The 17148-nt window shown below is 32.0% G+C and overlaps 1 protein-coding gene and 2 long non-coding RNA genes across 3 annotated transcripts; 1 reads left to right on the forward strand and 2 right to left on the reverse strand.

Moving 5' to 3' along the window:
• Positions 1-2351: 2351 nt before the first annotated feature.
• Positions 2352-4853, reverse strand: LOC122602321 (cytochrome P450 CYP72A219-like). Its single transcript, XM_043775017.1, has 4 exons — positions 4577-4853; positions 3801-4018; positions 3462-3706; positions 2352-3159 (listed from the first exon to the last, which is right to left on the reverse strand). Exons 1-4 carry the CDS (start codon positions 4851-4853, stop codon positions 2352-2354), a joined length of 1548 nt encoding a protein of 515 aa, XP_043630952.1.
• A 6576-nt stretch (positions 4854-11429) lies between these two features.
• LOC122602337 lies at positions 11430-14574 on the forward strand. Its single transcript, XR_006324217.1, has 5 exons — positions 11430-11523; positions 12215-12440; positions 12917-12962; positions 14012-14166; positions 14244-14574. It is a non-coding gene; the product is annotated as an uncharacterized LOC122602337 (long non-coding RNA).
• Positions 14575-15230: 656 nt separating this feature from the next.
• Positions 15231-16230, reverse strand: LOC122602372. Its single transcript, XR_006324233.1, has 2 exons — positions 15606-16230; positions 15231-15429 (listed from the first exon to the last, which is right to left on the reverse strand). It is a non-coding gene; the product is annotated as an uncharacterized LOC122602372 (long non-coding RNA).
• Positions 16231-17148: the final 918 nt, after the last annotated feature.

Here is a 17148-nt window from a genome sequence, read left to right on the forward strand (position 1 = left end):
TGTTAGAAACTTTAGAAAAAAAACCTCCAAAGTTGGTTTCGCTTAAGGATACTAAAAAACTAAAGCCAGCACTGCATATTATATATACTTAGTTTTCTTTTTCTTTTTTCTTCTCTGTTTTCATTAGTGGATCATGAATTTATATAAATATGTTTCTAATTGGTTTGTCAATATAGATCTCTATATATTTTAAATGTTATTATTATTGTAAAGGCCGTTCGATTATAATTTCGATAATGTTCGAATTTGTACGGATTTTATGCGATAACTTATATATAAACAAACATTAGTAAAAGTATCAACTATTTTAAAATTTTGATACACATAATAGACATATTCCAAATTTGATACTATACATATAATAGATTTTGTATTAAAGGTTGAACTTGTTTTGAATCACTTAATTAACCTTATTGTATATATCCCCTTCAGCCCAATTCAAGAGTTTACAACCAATAAAACACGTAATCTAAAAAAGTGTATATGCATTACATTATGATTTATGAAGTGGAAAGATGACAAATGTACTCTTATTTTTTTTCTTAGACTTCCGTAAATCAGTTTGTGAAATTTGTCTATTAAAGGTTAAAAGATAAAATTCATGAACGAATTTTGTAAACGTAATTTATAAAAGTGTGTATATACACGTCGTTACCCCCTTTATCAGACAAATATTTTCACTTTTGTACAAGTTTGAATCACTTGCAAAGTAGTTTAGAGGTCTACTATACGTGGCTTAATCGGTTTGTGCTAAAAAAATATCCTCAATGAGCTGAGCAGATCCTCTTGATTAAACCTTTCGAAAAATGAAACTCTTTTGACAAAACTTGTACTCAAAACCTTATGTTTCAATCCACCAAAAAGCACACAAGGTGAGTTGGTTGGAAAGATATTTCTATTTGAAACAAAAACGTACATACTAAAACAATGACAAAAGAATCTAAAGAGGTGTTTGGTAGGGTGGAATGGAAAGGGTGGAAATGGAATGAGAATCACTTCCCTTGTTTGGTTACACAAGAGAATGGAAATGAAGAGGTAGAAGGGGGAATCATTTTCATTCTCATGATTCCTCCCAAAATGGTGAAGAATTATGAGAATGGAATCAAATTACATTTTTTTTTCTTTTTTTCTCATGTATTTAATTATTAATTTTAATTATTTATATTATGATATTATAATTAGTTTTTGTTAAAAAAAACTCATATTAATTTGTTTATTTTTTATATTCCTCTTATTATGATTCTCTGTTGTTACCAAATAATGTAATTATTCTCTAACTAAATACTCATTCTCTTTCCTACTATTTCCATTCTTTATTACATTTTCATTCTCAATGATTCTCTCCTACCAAACGTCCCCTAATGCTTTATCTGTCGTGTAAACCAGAAATGAATACTCTATTATAAAACAAATTACTCTTCCCTTTTTCAACTTTATACCTTTAAAATATTTAAAATATCTTTAATTTTCAATACATTTCCAACTCACACACTAAATGTACCCAACATATCCCTAAAATATTTTTCAACTATATTTATTCAAAGTATCCATCTCCTTTATTCATTAATTTAAATATTTTCACTTAATATCTCTATAATACTCTTAATAAAATTATTTCCCTTAACCAAAAAATAACTAAACCACGTACCATTTACATCCGTTACTTTTAGATTAATAACCACAACGTTACCACCACCGCCGCCATCACCACCTGTTGGCGCCACCGTCGTTGCATTGCACGGGTACCATCTCGTTTTACATAGTTCGAAGTTAACATTTTAAGAAGAATACAGTAGTTAGCCAATCTCATCTTCTATGAGATATATGAAGGAGATAAATGCGGAAGGTAGTACACTTATCCAAATATAAAGAGATTGTTTCAAGATAATTTTCTTTTATGTATGGTAAGGAATTTTGCAAGTGATCTAACACTGCTTAATCTTATGGAGAATCCTAACCTTAATATTATTAGTCTAAATTCAATTTAAATAAATAATACCGTCAATAGGCAATACGGCTTAATAGGGAGTTGGTTAAACTTGAACTATCACGGTGTATATGGTTTGCATGCATCCTTGTGTGTAGTTCAATCAATGTGAATATCTTCCACGGTGAATGATTATTAATAGGTTATATTCTTGATGGAAATCAAATTCAGCTTTACAAAGAGTGATCACACTTATGGTTTTTATTTCCTAAATGCTGCATTTAACAACTAATTAACTACTAACAAACTATATATCCTTGAATCAAATTTCTTTATAAGTTCTTTACCTTGCAAAGTACATATAGCTTTGATAAAAACTTGACAATGGACAGCATTCATTTGCTCCCTTGACGTATATCGTATTCTATATTTTACGTAAAGTCAAGTGAGCACCAAATTGGGGTGGTAGAGAGAACACAGGGAAAGGAGCATGTGTGTAAGATGGAGAAAGCTCAAACGAAAATCGTTGAAGGATCTTTGCTATTGCTAATTTTGCTTCTACCATTGCAAAGTTTTGCCCGATGCAAATCCGTGGACCACCAGAAAATGGCAAAAAAGAGCCCAATCCACCTTCCTTTGTCGCGTTCACTACCCCTCCTGAGAACCTTTCCGGCCTAAACATGGTTGCATCTTCACCCCATGTTTCATGATCATGATGGATATTCAATATAGGTATGATTATTTCCACACCGGATGGTATCATCATGTTTCCTAGCTTTGTCTCCTTGGTGGTACCTCGGATAACCATGACTCCGGGTGGATATAACCTAAGAACCTCATTTAGTATCATTGTCACTATCTTGAGGTTCTTTAGACCGTCAAAATGCAACTCTCCGGTACCAAAAACTTGTATAACCTCTTCTCGCGCTTTGGTTTGCCATTCTTGATGCGTACTTAAACAAATAATAGTCCATACAATCAAATTTGATGTTGTTTCGGATCCAGCCACATAAAATAACTTGCATTCTTCAACCACATCATCCATACTCATCCCATCTCCATCTTCTTCAATTTGTTTTAGATTTGATTTAAGCAAAACCCCAAGTAAGTCATCATTGATCTCTTCTCCCATCTCAATTGATTTCTTTCTCTTATTAATTATAAGATGCAGCATAGCTCGGAGCTCCTTGTCATTTTCTTTAAACTTCTTGCTCGCTTTTGTAGGTATAAACCTATATGTCAAAACAATACAACTTAATTTACAGCTATATATACACCAACCATCAGTATATGGATTGGTACTTGAGGGGAAATTTAGAGGTATTGAATCTAAATTCTGATGTAAGCAAAATGCTCACCGTCTTGTAGTCATGAGTTTTTTCAAATTTTAGTTTATTTTGAAATTGGAGTTGGTTATATGAAAAAACAATGTCATTGAAGCCAAATTTATCGTTAAAAAAATACAACTATAATCTATATATGCATATGTATGTTTAGGTAGGTAATTTAGTAATTATTAGTTCCTACTTCTTACCTTCCCCCGGGAAGAAAAAACATTGACATTTGTTGAAATGCTAGATCGATTTGTTCCTTCTGAATTCGGAATATTTTTTGCCCTTCCTCATAACAACTACCAAATGATGTTCGTGAAATGACATCGCTACCCATGTTATCGATAGAAGGCCAAACATCAAATTCCACGGGTCCATTTCCGCTTGTGATCGTTTCCCATTGTTTGATCAATTCGTTACAACTCAAACTCATTGTCATGAACATACTCTATTAAACCATGGATCAATATGTTGTTAATTAATTAATTAGGCTTAGAAATTTAAATTCGTGAAAAAAGCTAAAATTGTGACTTATTACGTACCTTAATGTTTTCGACATAGAAAGCAGGCTTGATAATGTGACGATGTTTGACCCATTTTTGACCCTCGGATTCAAAAAGTCCACCGATGATGCTATCTCGTAATGGGTCAGGGTGTGGCTTTTGGAATTCATTGTGCCTTGATAAAATTTCTTTTATCAGTTCGGGCTCCATGATGTAAACCCTTGGGGTCGGCCCAAACCACATATATGACCTTTTTCCTGTCAAAATTGTTAGAAAAATAAGTCAACAAGTTTTGTTTCATTGTTTTGTCAATATATACTTGAATTTGAAGTTCATCTTTTTAGCTCTAATTTGCTCTCAACATCGCTAATTTTAGCTCAATATGTATATACTTGAATCTGAACCTCATTTATGTTTTCAGTTTAATTGTTTTCAAGTTTCAAAACTAAAGTTGAACGAATGTCTATAGTAGAAATAACTAAAGTTGTGTGTATTGTATGTAAACGACTCGAAATAATGTTTATTGTATGTAAGGATTTCGTTTCAACCAATTAAAATCTGACAAGTGGCACCTGTATATGGTTGCCACGTATGTTTTCTTACATACAATAAACATTTTTTCAAGTTGCTTACATACAATATACATAACTTTAGTTTTTTCCTACTGTAGACATTTGGTCAAAGATAGTTACATTCTAAGAAACTAATCCCAAATTTTCTAGTATGCGATTCAAATGGATATATATATATATATATATGCTCTATTTCTACAATAGACTAGATACCATAAATTAATACTAGAAAACTAGAAGTACCATATTTGTTGATGATATGATAATCAAAGGGAAGGGCATATGGAGCAATATCATGGGTAATTGGCATGGCCTTTGATTTAGCTTCCTTCATCATTGTTGCAAACTCTTTCAAGTCACCCATAACCAACTTGTAAGGATTACCTTTAAACCCTTCATTTCTCAACCATTTCTCTAGTTTCCTTGGCTTTAACCATGCCCAAAATAATAATTGCCACCCCCATCTTACTATCACACCTATAAGAATAACCAATACAACTTTTCCCATTGTTATCACCATTTTGTTTCTCTAAGGAAAGAAAAGTGTTGGTAAAGGTAAACTTTTATAACATCAACTTTACATGTGTTGTTATAAGTTTGATGTATTTTTGAATTGAAAATATATGAAAGCTTAATTCTATTTATAATGCTTGTAGCTTGTAAGTTGTAACATTCACCTCACTTTATTAAATCTTTTTTACTTATTGAACGATAATGACCAATTTCTTCAAAAACATCCTATATTCATATCCAATAATAGCCGTGCGATAAAAGACAATGTAGCTTAGAGAACCGTCCAAGAAAGAAATTTATTTTCTAAAGAAAAAACTGTTAGTTTAATCTCACTACGACTAGTATAATTAACAGTTTGCTTTAACGATGAACCCTTTAGTTGACCCGTTTTATTAAATAATCAATCCGGCAAAATATTCCTCTTCTATTTGGAATTTCTTGTTCGGCACGTACCATGGTCTCTCTTGTATATGTAACTGTGTAAATGTCATTATCTCCATTGAATTAATCAGAGTAACTATACACTTTGCATTCATTAGTTTATTAGTAAATTAAATTTTATCAACAATTTTATCAAAAAAATAAAAATAAATAAATAAATAAATTTATCAACAATTAATAGGCAAAAGTTATAGTTGTCTCCGTTGTCATTCTATTTACCTAGCTCTTCAAGTTCTAAGCCGGAGATCCTAATAAATATAGTCTCTTTAATAAGGCCTACTATACCTGCCTTATGCCCCCATGCAAAGATAGGGCCTTATTGTTGTGTTGTATTCTTTAACTTCTAACCGTTACCAAATACATGTCCATTACCTTGAACAACAATAGCAGTGGCTTAAGGGTAAAGCAAGTGAAGCAAGGGCTTTAGGCCTTAAGTATCCGAAAGCCTCATATTTTTCTAGTTATGCATATGATTATGTGAAAACGAGTATTAGAGAAATAAGTTTTATCATTTAGGTGATAGTTGCTTCAATGGAGACAAGTTTTTCAAAGCTTATGGAAAAAATTTTATATGGTTAGATATCACATAAAATGTTAAATGAAATAATATGTCTATTGATTATGAGTGATTTATCATTTCAAATTAGTGTTTGTAATTTGTTAATTTTTTTTGCATTGTTGAAAAAAGTAAACTCTGTTTAGAATATCAATAGTTTTGTTATTTGAAAAGGTCCCCGATAATAAAAACTTGGATTAGGCCTCCAATTTGATTGAGCCGCCACTAAACTAACAACACTTTTAAATCTCATCAAAAATTAAATATAGTCCAATTTATGCATCATTGCGTTTAAAAATGAATAGGCAAGATTTAATATTAAGGATGATCGACTGGTTACTTGATTAATAGGAATTGATTGGGAAAAATCATATTAATCAACCTTTGGGATAAAAACTTACATAGAAAAATATATTGCTATACTTCGAAACTGTCGAGCACCTTCTACACTTCTTATCCCCTTACTAGCTCTATTTTGTAGTTAATTAGTTAGGGATCGGGTATTGTAAAACAAGTATTAAAGTAAAATAAATAGGACAAGATTTTGACCTTTAGATCATGGTTAAATTGATGCACGAAGATTCACGAAGAAATTGATGCCCTATGATTTTTATGATGCACGATGATTTTCAATGAAAAAAAACCTATTGTTTTATTTGTTTTACTTTAATACTTGTTTTATTTTACCTAAAACCTAATTAGTTATGTTATCTGTGCTTTTCCCCGGAAAAAGTAATTTTGCTTTCAAAAACCTTATATATGCGAAAGAGTTATATCCGTTTGATTCTTATTAATTTGAATGTGTAATGTATTGTCTTATTAATTTGAACGTGTAATGTATTGTCGTGTACAAACGTAAGATATATTAATCGTTTACATCATGATCAATTATATTAATAATCGAAAGAATAAAAAAATTGTTAATCATTTAGCAACTGTAAAAAAATGTGAGAAAAAGGTATAAAAGAAGAATGAAAACGAAATTATATTGTTATTTAAAATACAAAAAGAAATGGAAGGTAACATATAAATCATTGTAGAAAATAGAAAGACGAATGAATGCGGATACTATATTAATTTGTACAATAAATTATAAAAAGCCAACATAACTGAAAAAATGATAAGTTTAGTTAGACGTATAAGGCAAAAACGTTTTTTGTTAAATTGGGCGCCCGATAGACGATACTAATTTGACACAAAAACTACACTCCAAAGCTCGTTAGGAAAAATGGACTTGATTTATAGCAGTTTTGTAACTCTTGTAAGACACTAAAATAAAATCTACGATCATCAACACTCGTTTGAAAAAATGAACTAACTCCTTTTTAGAAAAAAGACCTGATTTGTAGTTGTTATTGTTACCCCCGTTAAATACTCAAACAGAATTTAACAGTTGTTAGCGCCGGTTAGAGTTTTCAAATCTTTTAATAGAAATTGATAAACCCTTCTAACCAAATAGCCTAATAATCATCTTAATACATTAAGAAGGAGACACGTGGTATCCACTAATTCTATTTCCTAATCTTGCCCCCTGATTTTTCCACATGTCATCATCTCATATTTAGGAGGATTATTAGACTATTTGGTTACGAGGATTATTATACTATTTGGTTGGGAGGATTAATAATTTTTTTTTTTATGATAAGAGCTATTATTGCAAAATACTTAAGTACAAAACTAAAACTGCCTAAAAAATGTGTGTCACGGAAACAATGCACGCTATCTACATTGAATTCACATTACAATTTGATGATAGTTAAACATCCGTCATGATACTGAATCTGAAAATTGAGATGAAGTAATTGTTAAACTCTAATCAAATCTCTAATAGATATTTAACAATTTGTTTAAAAATCATGTTTTATTATATTTTTGTTACACTTATGTTCACTATATCAAATTTATTTTCATTTAGTTTTCGATAGAATTTAGGGGTGCTTGGTTCATATAAGGGAATGGAAAAGGGAAAAGAAAAAGAAATATAAAGGAATGTTGAGGAATACTTTGATTGTATTGAGGTCGTTTGGTTAGTTGGTTATATCCAGGAATCATTTTATGATATATAATACTGTACAATATATATTATATATATATACATACAAACAAAAATCTTAAACACATGATTCAAGAAACAGGTACGTGCTTTTTTTTCAGATTTCAATTTGATGTAACAATTGTTATTATTAATTTATTATATATAACTCGTCTCTCTCTTTTTTGAACGCCACATCCCCTCTTTCTCTCTCTCTCTCTAAGACTATTAGGAGTTGAGCATTCATAGAATGCCCCTCCACTATCCAAATCATGACACGTGGCGCACACCAATCATAAGGGGCATTTCCCTCATTCTCTTGGGGTGGAGGAATGCCCGGAATGCCTTTAGGGACATTCCATTTTTTATTTTATTTTTATTATACATATAATTTATTATATTTAGATTATATATAATAAACTTATATAATACATTTTTGCAAATAAATATAAACTTAATATATTTTAAATAAATATTAAAAATTAAATATGGCGGAAGTAGTATTTGTAATAAGAAATTTCAAAACTTGAATGTGTATTTTGTATATAAATGAAAGTCTAGGGGTTAAATTGAAAATGATATCTATACACTATATAAATCTATACTTAGGTTTTTCTAAATGCTTTAGGAAGGATTATGTTAACTAAAGATCCTATGTGTAATGTGCATATCAAATTTGATGAAACACTTAAGTAAAAATGGCGGTTATAACTCGACATGTTCTTCCCTCCTCTTTTCGATTTTGAATATTGAATTTGAATTTAAATCATTCTAACCGTATGGCAGTTCCACCTTGGTGTCTATAAAAAACAACCCATCACTTATCTTCTCACCATATAGCACACACATCAAATCAAATTCCGATCATGGCTTCCAAAAACGGTAATGATACGCGAACTTCACACAAACCACAACCCGTGTTCGATAACTGTGAGAGTCATCAGGCTTTGGAAACAACTTGTGTATGGCAATGTGAACAACATCAGCAGCATCGAGATGATCTTAAGGGACCCAGTGGTTAGTTTTTGTAATCAAATTTTATTTCATAAGATACTGATGTTTGTTAATATGTTTACAAGTTGATTTTGATTATATATATATATATATATATATATATATATATATATATATATATATATATATATATAAATTTGATTCTGTACATAGGTGTTAAATCTGCTAAAAGTGATCCATGTTGTGCGTGTATGTTAAATCAGTACATAGGCGTTGCTTTGAGATGCTCATTTTAAGAAATCAAATATTTTTACTTAGATGATAAATGTATGGTTTATTCATGATTTCATGAACATATAAAACATACAACTACTTATGTTTGTTTCAACTTTTTGTTTTAGGGTCAACAAATTCAAGCTTCTGTCAGGAAAAATGTGATACCAACCTTTGAGAAACTGTTGGTCGAAGGTAGATCGATATGCATGAGTAACTTCTTCGTGCATCAGAATGTTGGGTCGTACAAGATTTTGGATAATCCATACAAAATAAATCTTCACAAATTGACTGCTGTGAAGGTTATTGAGAAGTTCTGTGGATCCATTCATGGATTTAGGTTCGTTTCGTTCCAGTGATATAACAGATGCGAAAATCAAAAACAACACCACAGTTGGTATGTATTGCTAATTATATATATATATATATATATATATATATATATATATATATATATATTTACAGACAATTTATTAGTTACATAATCGTATATATGTGAGTACAGAAGCATAACTAAGTTCATCTATTATTTCAGATGTGATTGGTAAAGTTTCTGGATATGGTGATGTGATCATTGGTGATGAAAACGGTTCCCCAAATCAGAGGATGGATGTGCAATTGCAAGACATTGAGTAAGAAACTGTTGTGATTTATATTTGTTAACTACATCAATATTTTATATGTATAGGATCTGATGTAATCTTTATAATTTTAGTTATTATCTTAATCCAAGATAATAACTAAAATTATAAAGATTACATCAGATCCTATAATATGTAGATTAATATTTTTTTTATGTAAATATTGTTTATAATCTTCAGGTGAAGGATTTTTTGTTTTATCAAACTGTATAATAAGATTACATCAAACTCAAATAGTAAGTAAAAACAGGTCTCTTTTTCATATTCCATATCATCGGGAAATCACAAAAACTTGATTCTTTGATATGTAAGAAAGGATATGGCAGGATTTTAATCCATGGAGGGCTCTGCATTGACTTGGAATCTTTGATGTTTACATGGTAGGAATTGGAGTAAGGCCAGGTCTGAAAATTGCAGTTCCGTTTGATATTTGGGAAGTGGTTGGGATCAGTTTTTGAGAAATGCTGACGAAGAGGAGGCGGCAGACAAGTTGGTGCTTAGTTTTTGTGTAAGTCTTCGAATTTATATTATTTCTACAACCAATAAAACATCTATATATACCCCTCTAACTTATTGTATATAAACTATAAAGATCTCATATTTGATTCCAAAACCCCATTGACTTTTTATATGTTTTCTTTTAGTTTATGTTATTCAAGATAGATATTTGAATAAGATTATTAGCAGTGTTACCATCTAACTTTTCGTGATACGCTATGCAGATTTACCATATGAAATTGGGCTATGGCATCAAACTTTAGATGGAAAGGAGAAGCCCTTGGTGTATCTGGTTTGACAGAATATGGAGATGAAATTGATGTGTTTGTAAATATTCTAGATTTCATATGCTAGGGCTCGGCTGATGTTCATTGTATTGGGAAGTCTTTCATATTGAATACAAGGTATATTCGATATCCGTACGGATGACTTTCCCTTATGCTATATTTCTCATGTAGATGTAGTTGTTTTGATAACTTACAGCTGGCTTGGTCCAGGTTATATTTTATATCGCTATCAAGTCAAATAGGAAAATTTTATTATTTTAACAAAATAGGAAACACGTCAAGCGGGCCAAAAGATGTTTGCATTGTATTTCTTAATGCTTAATGCTTAAAACTTAAAACCTTTTATTGGATGGTAGTCAGCATATATGGTTATCGTTACTATCAAATAAGTAGAATTACCTGCTATGTACTAATAAATAAAGGTTATCTGAAATAAGTGTTTTGAGCGAGCGAGCTCTGTCTACTTAGTACCATAAACCTGTTCAATCCATTACCCAACTGCCTGTCCCAGGTTTTCTGTTTCATCTCTACTATATAGTGTCTTAAAACTTCATAGTAATTTATGGAATGCAGGCCTGATGTTGAAGAGGCAGAAAAGCTGGTTAGAAGACATAAGCAAGCTCATTGTGCAAAAACGTCTTTATTTTTTAAGTCTGCTTGCATTCTATCGGGATGGAGGTATGTGATTGCCCATCGTCTCAAAGATCAACGCATTTTTTCTACCCGGGAAGGCGGGAATGGGGATTCTAATACATCTGAAGGACACCCTTCCCCGTATCTGGGACATGGAAATGACCGTTGCCAAGAGGGAGTCTTTGAATGTTTTGGCTACTCGCAAGCAAAAAAAACGACAGTGTCTTTTTGGGAGGGAAGAAGAAGCAAGGAACAAAGAACGTTTTTGGGAGGGAAGAAGAAGCAAAGGAACAAAGAACGTGATGTTGTAAACAAGGTTTCATAAGTGAAAGAAAAACCTACAGGTAGCAAAATGGGAAAAGGTAATAACCCAATCCAAATACGTAGCAACTTCTGCTCAAAATTGCAACCTTTTGAACTTGATTACAAAACTAAATTAGTAAATTAATTATACAAGTTTTAGTAAAAAAAAAACTTCATGGCATTGTAGCATTCTGTCGGGATGGATTTTAGAAGCAGAATGAACCGAGATGGGTTCTTGAGGGTTTTATTTTGGAAATTCAATATTTTGCAAATGTTTTTGGGGAGTGACTTGCTCATATTCAGCAATGAGAAATATGATGCAGTGAGTTTACACTTTTGGGATATTTTGAGACAGGTCAGATTCCATGACTTGCATACTCATGAATGAAGATTTCGGTAATTTTGTATTTCAAACCGATCAAATGGGCCAAATTAATTAAGTTAGCTATAATGGAAATGGGTTGCACGGGTTAAACGTCACCCAAAGTCTATTTGTAATGTATAAAACCTCCTAAATCTTTTATATAAGTAATTGCAATTCTCTTTTTGGTAATCGTAATTAACAAATCAATTATTTATAAAATTGGACAAAAAGAAGTGTTGCTGGTCCACCCACCTCACATGTGATAAATAGTTGGTTCGAACTGGAACCTATTTCGACCCATTACTTAACTCCACATCTTGTGGCCTCTACTAAATCTGTTACTATTTTAGTTCACCTGCTTACATTCTTTTATTGATCTCTGGCAGGTTACATCACTGATTTGGCCTGAAGCTTGGCTCGATAATGTTATGGCAAGTGTACCCGAATTAGCCATTTGTCACTATAAAAATGTCTCACATGTTAGGAATTTATCTTCTATGCTAACAAAAGCAGTCGAGTACTCGACTGCTGCAAGTGGGATTATCTTCAATTGTGTAAGTGATCAAGCAGTAACTTTAGACGGAATGGCTAAACTATGTGCCAAAGCAGCAGGTAATCAAGCAGTAACTTTAGCCTTGGCAAATGGGTGGGATTATCTTCAATTGTGTTAAGTGATCAAGCAGTAACTTTAGCCTTGGCAAATGGGTGGGCACACAGGGCTAAGTAATGGGAGAAAATGGGAAGTAGTTTGGTACAACTCCACATTTTTCGGATTTTCTCAAATATAGTACTGGTATATTTGACCAATGGTGCGAAACTGTGTGGGTAGGGACACATTTTGTAATGGGCAAAATGGGTCAGGTACTCGGGCTCCTGTTTTCCTTCTCTAATTTATTAGTGATGACCACATAGTTTGTTATTTATTACAGTATTTAAATAATCATTTATATCATTGAGAGTTTCTAACTAAAAACGATGGTTTACAAATTATAAGAGGACAGATACATATAAATATGTGATGGCGAAACATGTCAAATTTACTACACATTCATGCACTGACCAAGTTAGGCATCTCATCTCTAATGTAGGTGTCATTGAAGTTGCAAAGTAGGCCAGACATCAAATCAGTAAAAGGTAAATGTGCTTTATAGTGGTTAGTCTCCCATAAAGTGTAGAGTTTGTATTAATTGGATTTAGTTTTTTCGTAACATGGACAGAGAAATAACTCATGCCTCATAACACATTTCAAGACCTAGCTGCAGGCAGTACGGGTGGCCTGGGTAATATGCTTGGAGCTGACTTGGGTTTATGAACACTTATTCCAAAAGTTTCAAATTTTGTAGTTCTTGTGTGACGAAGATGATTACTAGAATTCTTTCCTTCTAATAACAATTTTTTTTAATAAGAATGATTTTAGAGGTTTCATGCATTAAAGTTCCGTTGTGGGGACTTTTGACCTATCTTCTTTTAGGTCCTTTTCTATTTTACTTCCATAGTAATTTAGAAATATTTGTCTTGTGCCTTTATTAGGCCTTTATATCGAGAAAGTCATTAGCAATGATATGAGGAACCCTTTTTCATGGCTTGCCAAAACTTAAATTTAGGTAGATGATGAATGACGGGCTGTTGTTGTCTGCTGCCATGTACTAATGATACATGTAAGAGGTGTCTGACTAAAACTCTATTTGTTTTGTTTCTTTATGTAGTTTAATGTATTAAGTTTATTTGTTGCCTTTTGATTTCATATTGCTCTTAAACATTCAATTCTTCAGTCATATTTATTTATAGGCATCCTTTTTCTTGCCTATTTTAAACGTATATCACATTACTTTTTGGACTTCAGTATCGAATGTCGGATGATGTCAACCAAGAGAAAAGAAAAAGGACATGCTTTAAAATTTCATACATGTGATGTTTCTGTCAGTCTTGATATGAAATTTTCATCTTTATTCATAGATACTTTTCACAATGTTAAGAGCAAGCATGAAAAAGAAAAAAAGAGGTGCTTTGACTTGGTCGAGGCATGAATGAAGCCTATGTGGTTCCAGTTTTTTATAACTGTTATTTTTTTTCAACTTTACTTATGTACATGCTTAAAGATAGTTGCTGCTGCTACTTCAGTTCTTCGAAACTTCTACATGTTTAATCCCTGGTCTGAGTACTTCATGTTTTCTTTTGTTCAGTCAAAGGATACTACAAAATCCAGGCCATGCGTTGCTGGTAGCACTTCAAATCATGGTGTCAGAAGGGGTACAGATCGCTATGCTTGACATGGTGAAGACGGGGATGAGGGAAGCAATGTTTTGTCCAAAGATCACGAAGAGAAGCATGTCATGAGGTAATTTTCTATCTAGAAATGATAATCGAGGTCATTGATCAAAGTAAGAATAACAATATGAATACATCATGTGATAGGGAATCAACACATATGTGATGGCAAGTTTTCCCGAATTAGCCATTTGTGATGGCAGGTTACACCACTGATTTGGCTTGAAGCTTGGCTCGATAATGTGATTGCAAGTTTACCTGAATTAGCTATTTGTTACCATAAAAATGTCTCTCATGTTAGAGATTTATCTTATATGCTAACAAAAGTAGTCAAGTATCCGACTGCTGCAAGTGGGATTATCTTTAGTAGTGTAAGTGATCGAGGAGTAACTTTAGATGGAATGGCTTAACTATGTACAACTTGATATTCGTTTGAATATGAGAATATTTATGTTCTTCCTATGCAAACTGTGTGTAAAAATACTAAACAGATTTGAATTTTTTTTTCCACATGGTTTTGGTTCTGCTAATTTATATCTGGAAATAATAGTCGAGGGTTGTTGTTGGCTCTTGGACATGCTTTTTAGCTGCATTTGGGTTGCCATAGGTTGTTCGTCATATTATTTATTTCCCTTATATTGTGTCATATTAAAGCACATGTTATCATGTTTATCATCCATTCAGAAGTATAAATGATATAGGGGAAAGCATGCATACTGGGATGACTATATATCTGAGTTAAACTATTTGCCTATTTCATATTCTATTGAGACTTACAGAGATTAATCGTGATTCGTAAATGCTTTTATAATCAAATGTAAATTTGTTATGCATCAATGAATTGATACTTGTAGTAATACCACTAACGAAGGTGACCACAATACATAAATATATTGGCGAGCAAAGATACGAGTTTTTTTTACTCATTGGAGGGGGATATGCTATACAAACCTCGGAAAATCTTCAACCGGGCTATAAAAAATTTGTTGCATTTGCGCCTGTTGGGGGAGGCTTGGCACCCCAACCCCCGCTTGAGTTCATTGATTTATTTGCTGAAGATGATGAGAAACATTATTTTTTTTTTTAAATCAAAACTGTACAACTGATATAGAAGTCCTTTCGATTTAGGGAATATTTATGACGATAATAAATTTTTAGATATCTAATAATAATAATATAGTTATTTTGTCCAACTCAATAATATACATATTTACGGTATTGGATCAAAGTTTAAGGTTGTACGCGCATCGCGCGAGTCTAAGCCCTAGTAAAATATATACATTGAAACTTGGAGTTTTCTTCATCTTCTTCGTGAACCCTCGCCGGCTCCCACCTGCAACACAAATATAAAAATTGAACATACCATTCATCAAAAATTAATCTCACCTGCAACTCCCAAATATATATATATATATATATATATATATATATATATATATATATATATATATGTATACGTACACCATACCCATCACCAATTAAAATATCACAAACAAACAAAAGCCATACCCAAATCGGACGCGTTCAAAATCGGACGGGGCACGCGAAATAAGGGAACGGAACGCCCCCGGGGCCGAGATGGGGCATTCCGGGGGCGTTCCAATCATTGTAACGCCTAAATAATGCTCTACTCCTCACGGTCTAATAATACACATTCAACCACCACCACCCACCGGAAATCATCTCCGGCCGCCATCAAATATACTCCATCCGGTCACCATACATATATTTCCATACATATATAAACATATACATACATACATTACAAACATATATATAGAAGTATATAACATATCCGGCCACCATACATATTTACCGATCCCCCAAATAATCCCAAGCAAAACTCTAGAAACTATATCTATTCATTACAAACTACAACACCCAAATGCAATTTAGCCGGTTGTAGTATTTGTTCAGTGGACCAGTACTGGTGGTTCTTACTTTCAGAAGAAGGATGGGCGACGGCCAAGGAGGATGGGTGGCAGCGGCTGTCGGATGGTGACCATTGGAGGTATTTCAGGTAGTGGAAGTCGGAGGTCGGGTGGTACAGGTGGACTCCAGCGGCTGAGAAAGGAGAAGAAGGGGGAGAAGATGAGATGGGGAGGATTACCTTACCCCACAATTTATTTTTATTATACAATAAATATATGATTGAGCAAAGATAGCCAAAGATCATGTATTTGCCTAGAGATCTTACGTTCCATCGTGTTTTTGCTAAAAAATAAAAAGTGTATGGAGTTTGATTTGATTACCAAATTTATTATTTGGTGATTTTAGTCATACACATTGGTTTAATTTAGAATTTGATTTTATTAGAATTTGTTATATAGTCGTAGAACTAGATTTTAGACCATATCTAACACTGGACACGAGATTTACGATATTATCAATATTAAATCTTTATATATTCAAGTCATAAACTGTAATTTTGTAGAAATACGGTTTTAAGTGTTATATTTTGCAAGTTGTAGTACAATAATCATAGGTTCGTCATTGTCATTATTAGCTTAGACATATTGATTGATATGTTTGTCGTAGTCATTCCACAAGGCACATGTTATATATAATAATTTCTCTATTATAGAATATTTTAAAACCAGTTGTACTCATAATATGATATTATTATGAAAAATATTTAAGAATTAAAATATAAACATACTTGTGATTCCGTATTTGACATTCAAGTATATGTATTTGATCATGATGCGGACCCAAAACACGCATAAGATTATTTTCAATCACATGTCCTATAATAATTTGATTACAGTTATAATTGTTTCTATGTTCTTTGATAACATTTAGTACTCTTGATTTGAAATTCCTATTGAGTTTAAAATGATAATGTTATATATCGTCATCTGTTATTATGTTTAGGATATGCATCTAGAGTTTAATTTATATTTATATTAAATATTAAACTAAATATTAATATTTATAATTTATAAAAATGTAATCTAATATTTGTTAATAAGTTATTAGGTTTTGAAATAAATTTTTGTAGACAATATTTCATATGTTGAACTTTTTTTAATTAATTAAATGATTGCAAATT

This window comes from Erigeron canadensis, chromosome 5 (assembly GCF_010389155.1).
Source record: "Erigeron canadensis isolate Cc75 chromosome 5, C_canadensis_v1, whole genome shotgun sequence".
NCBI classification, from domain to species: Eukaryota; Viridiplantae; Streptophyta; class Magnoliopsida; order Asterales; family Asteraceae; genus Erigeron; species Erigeron canadensis.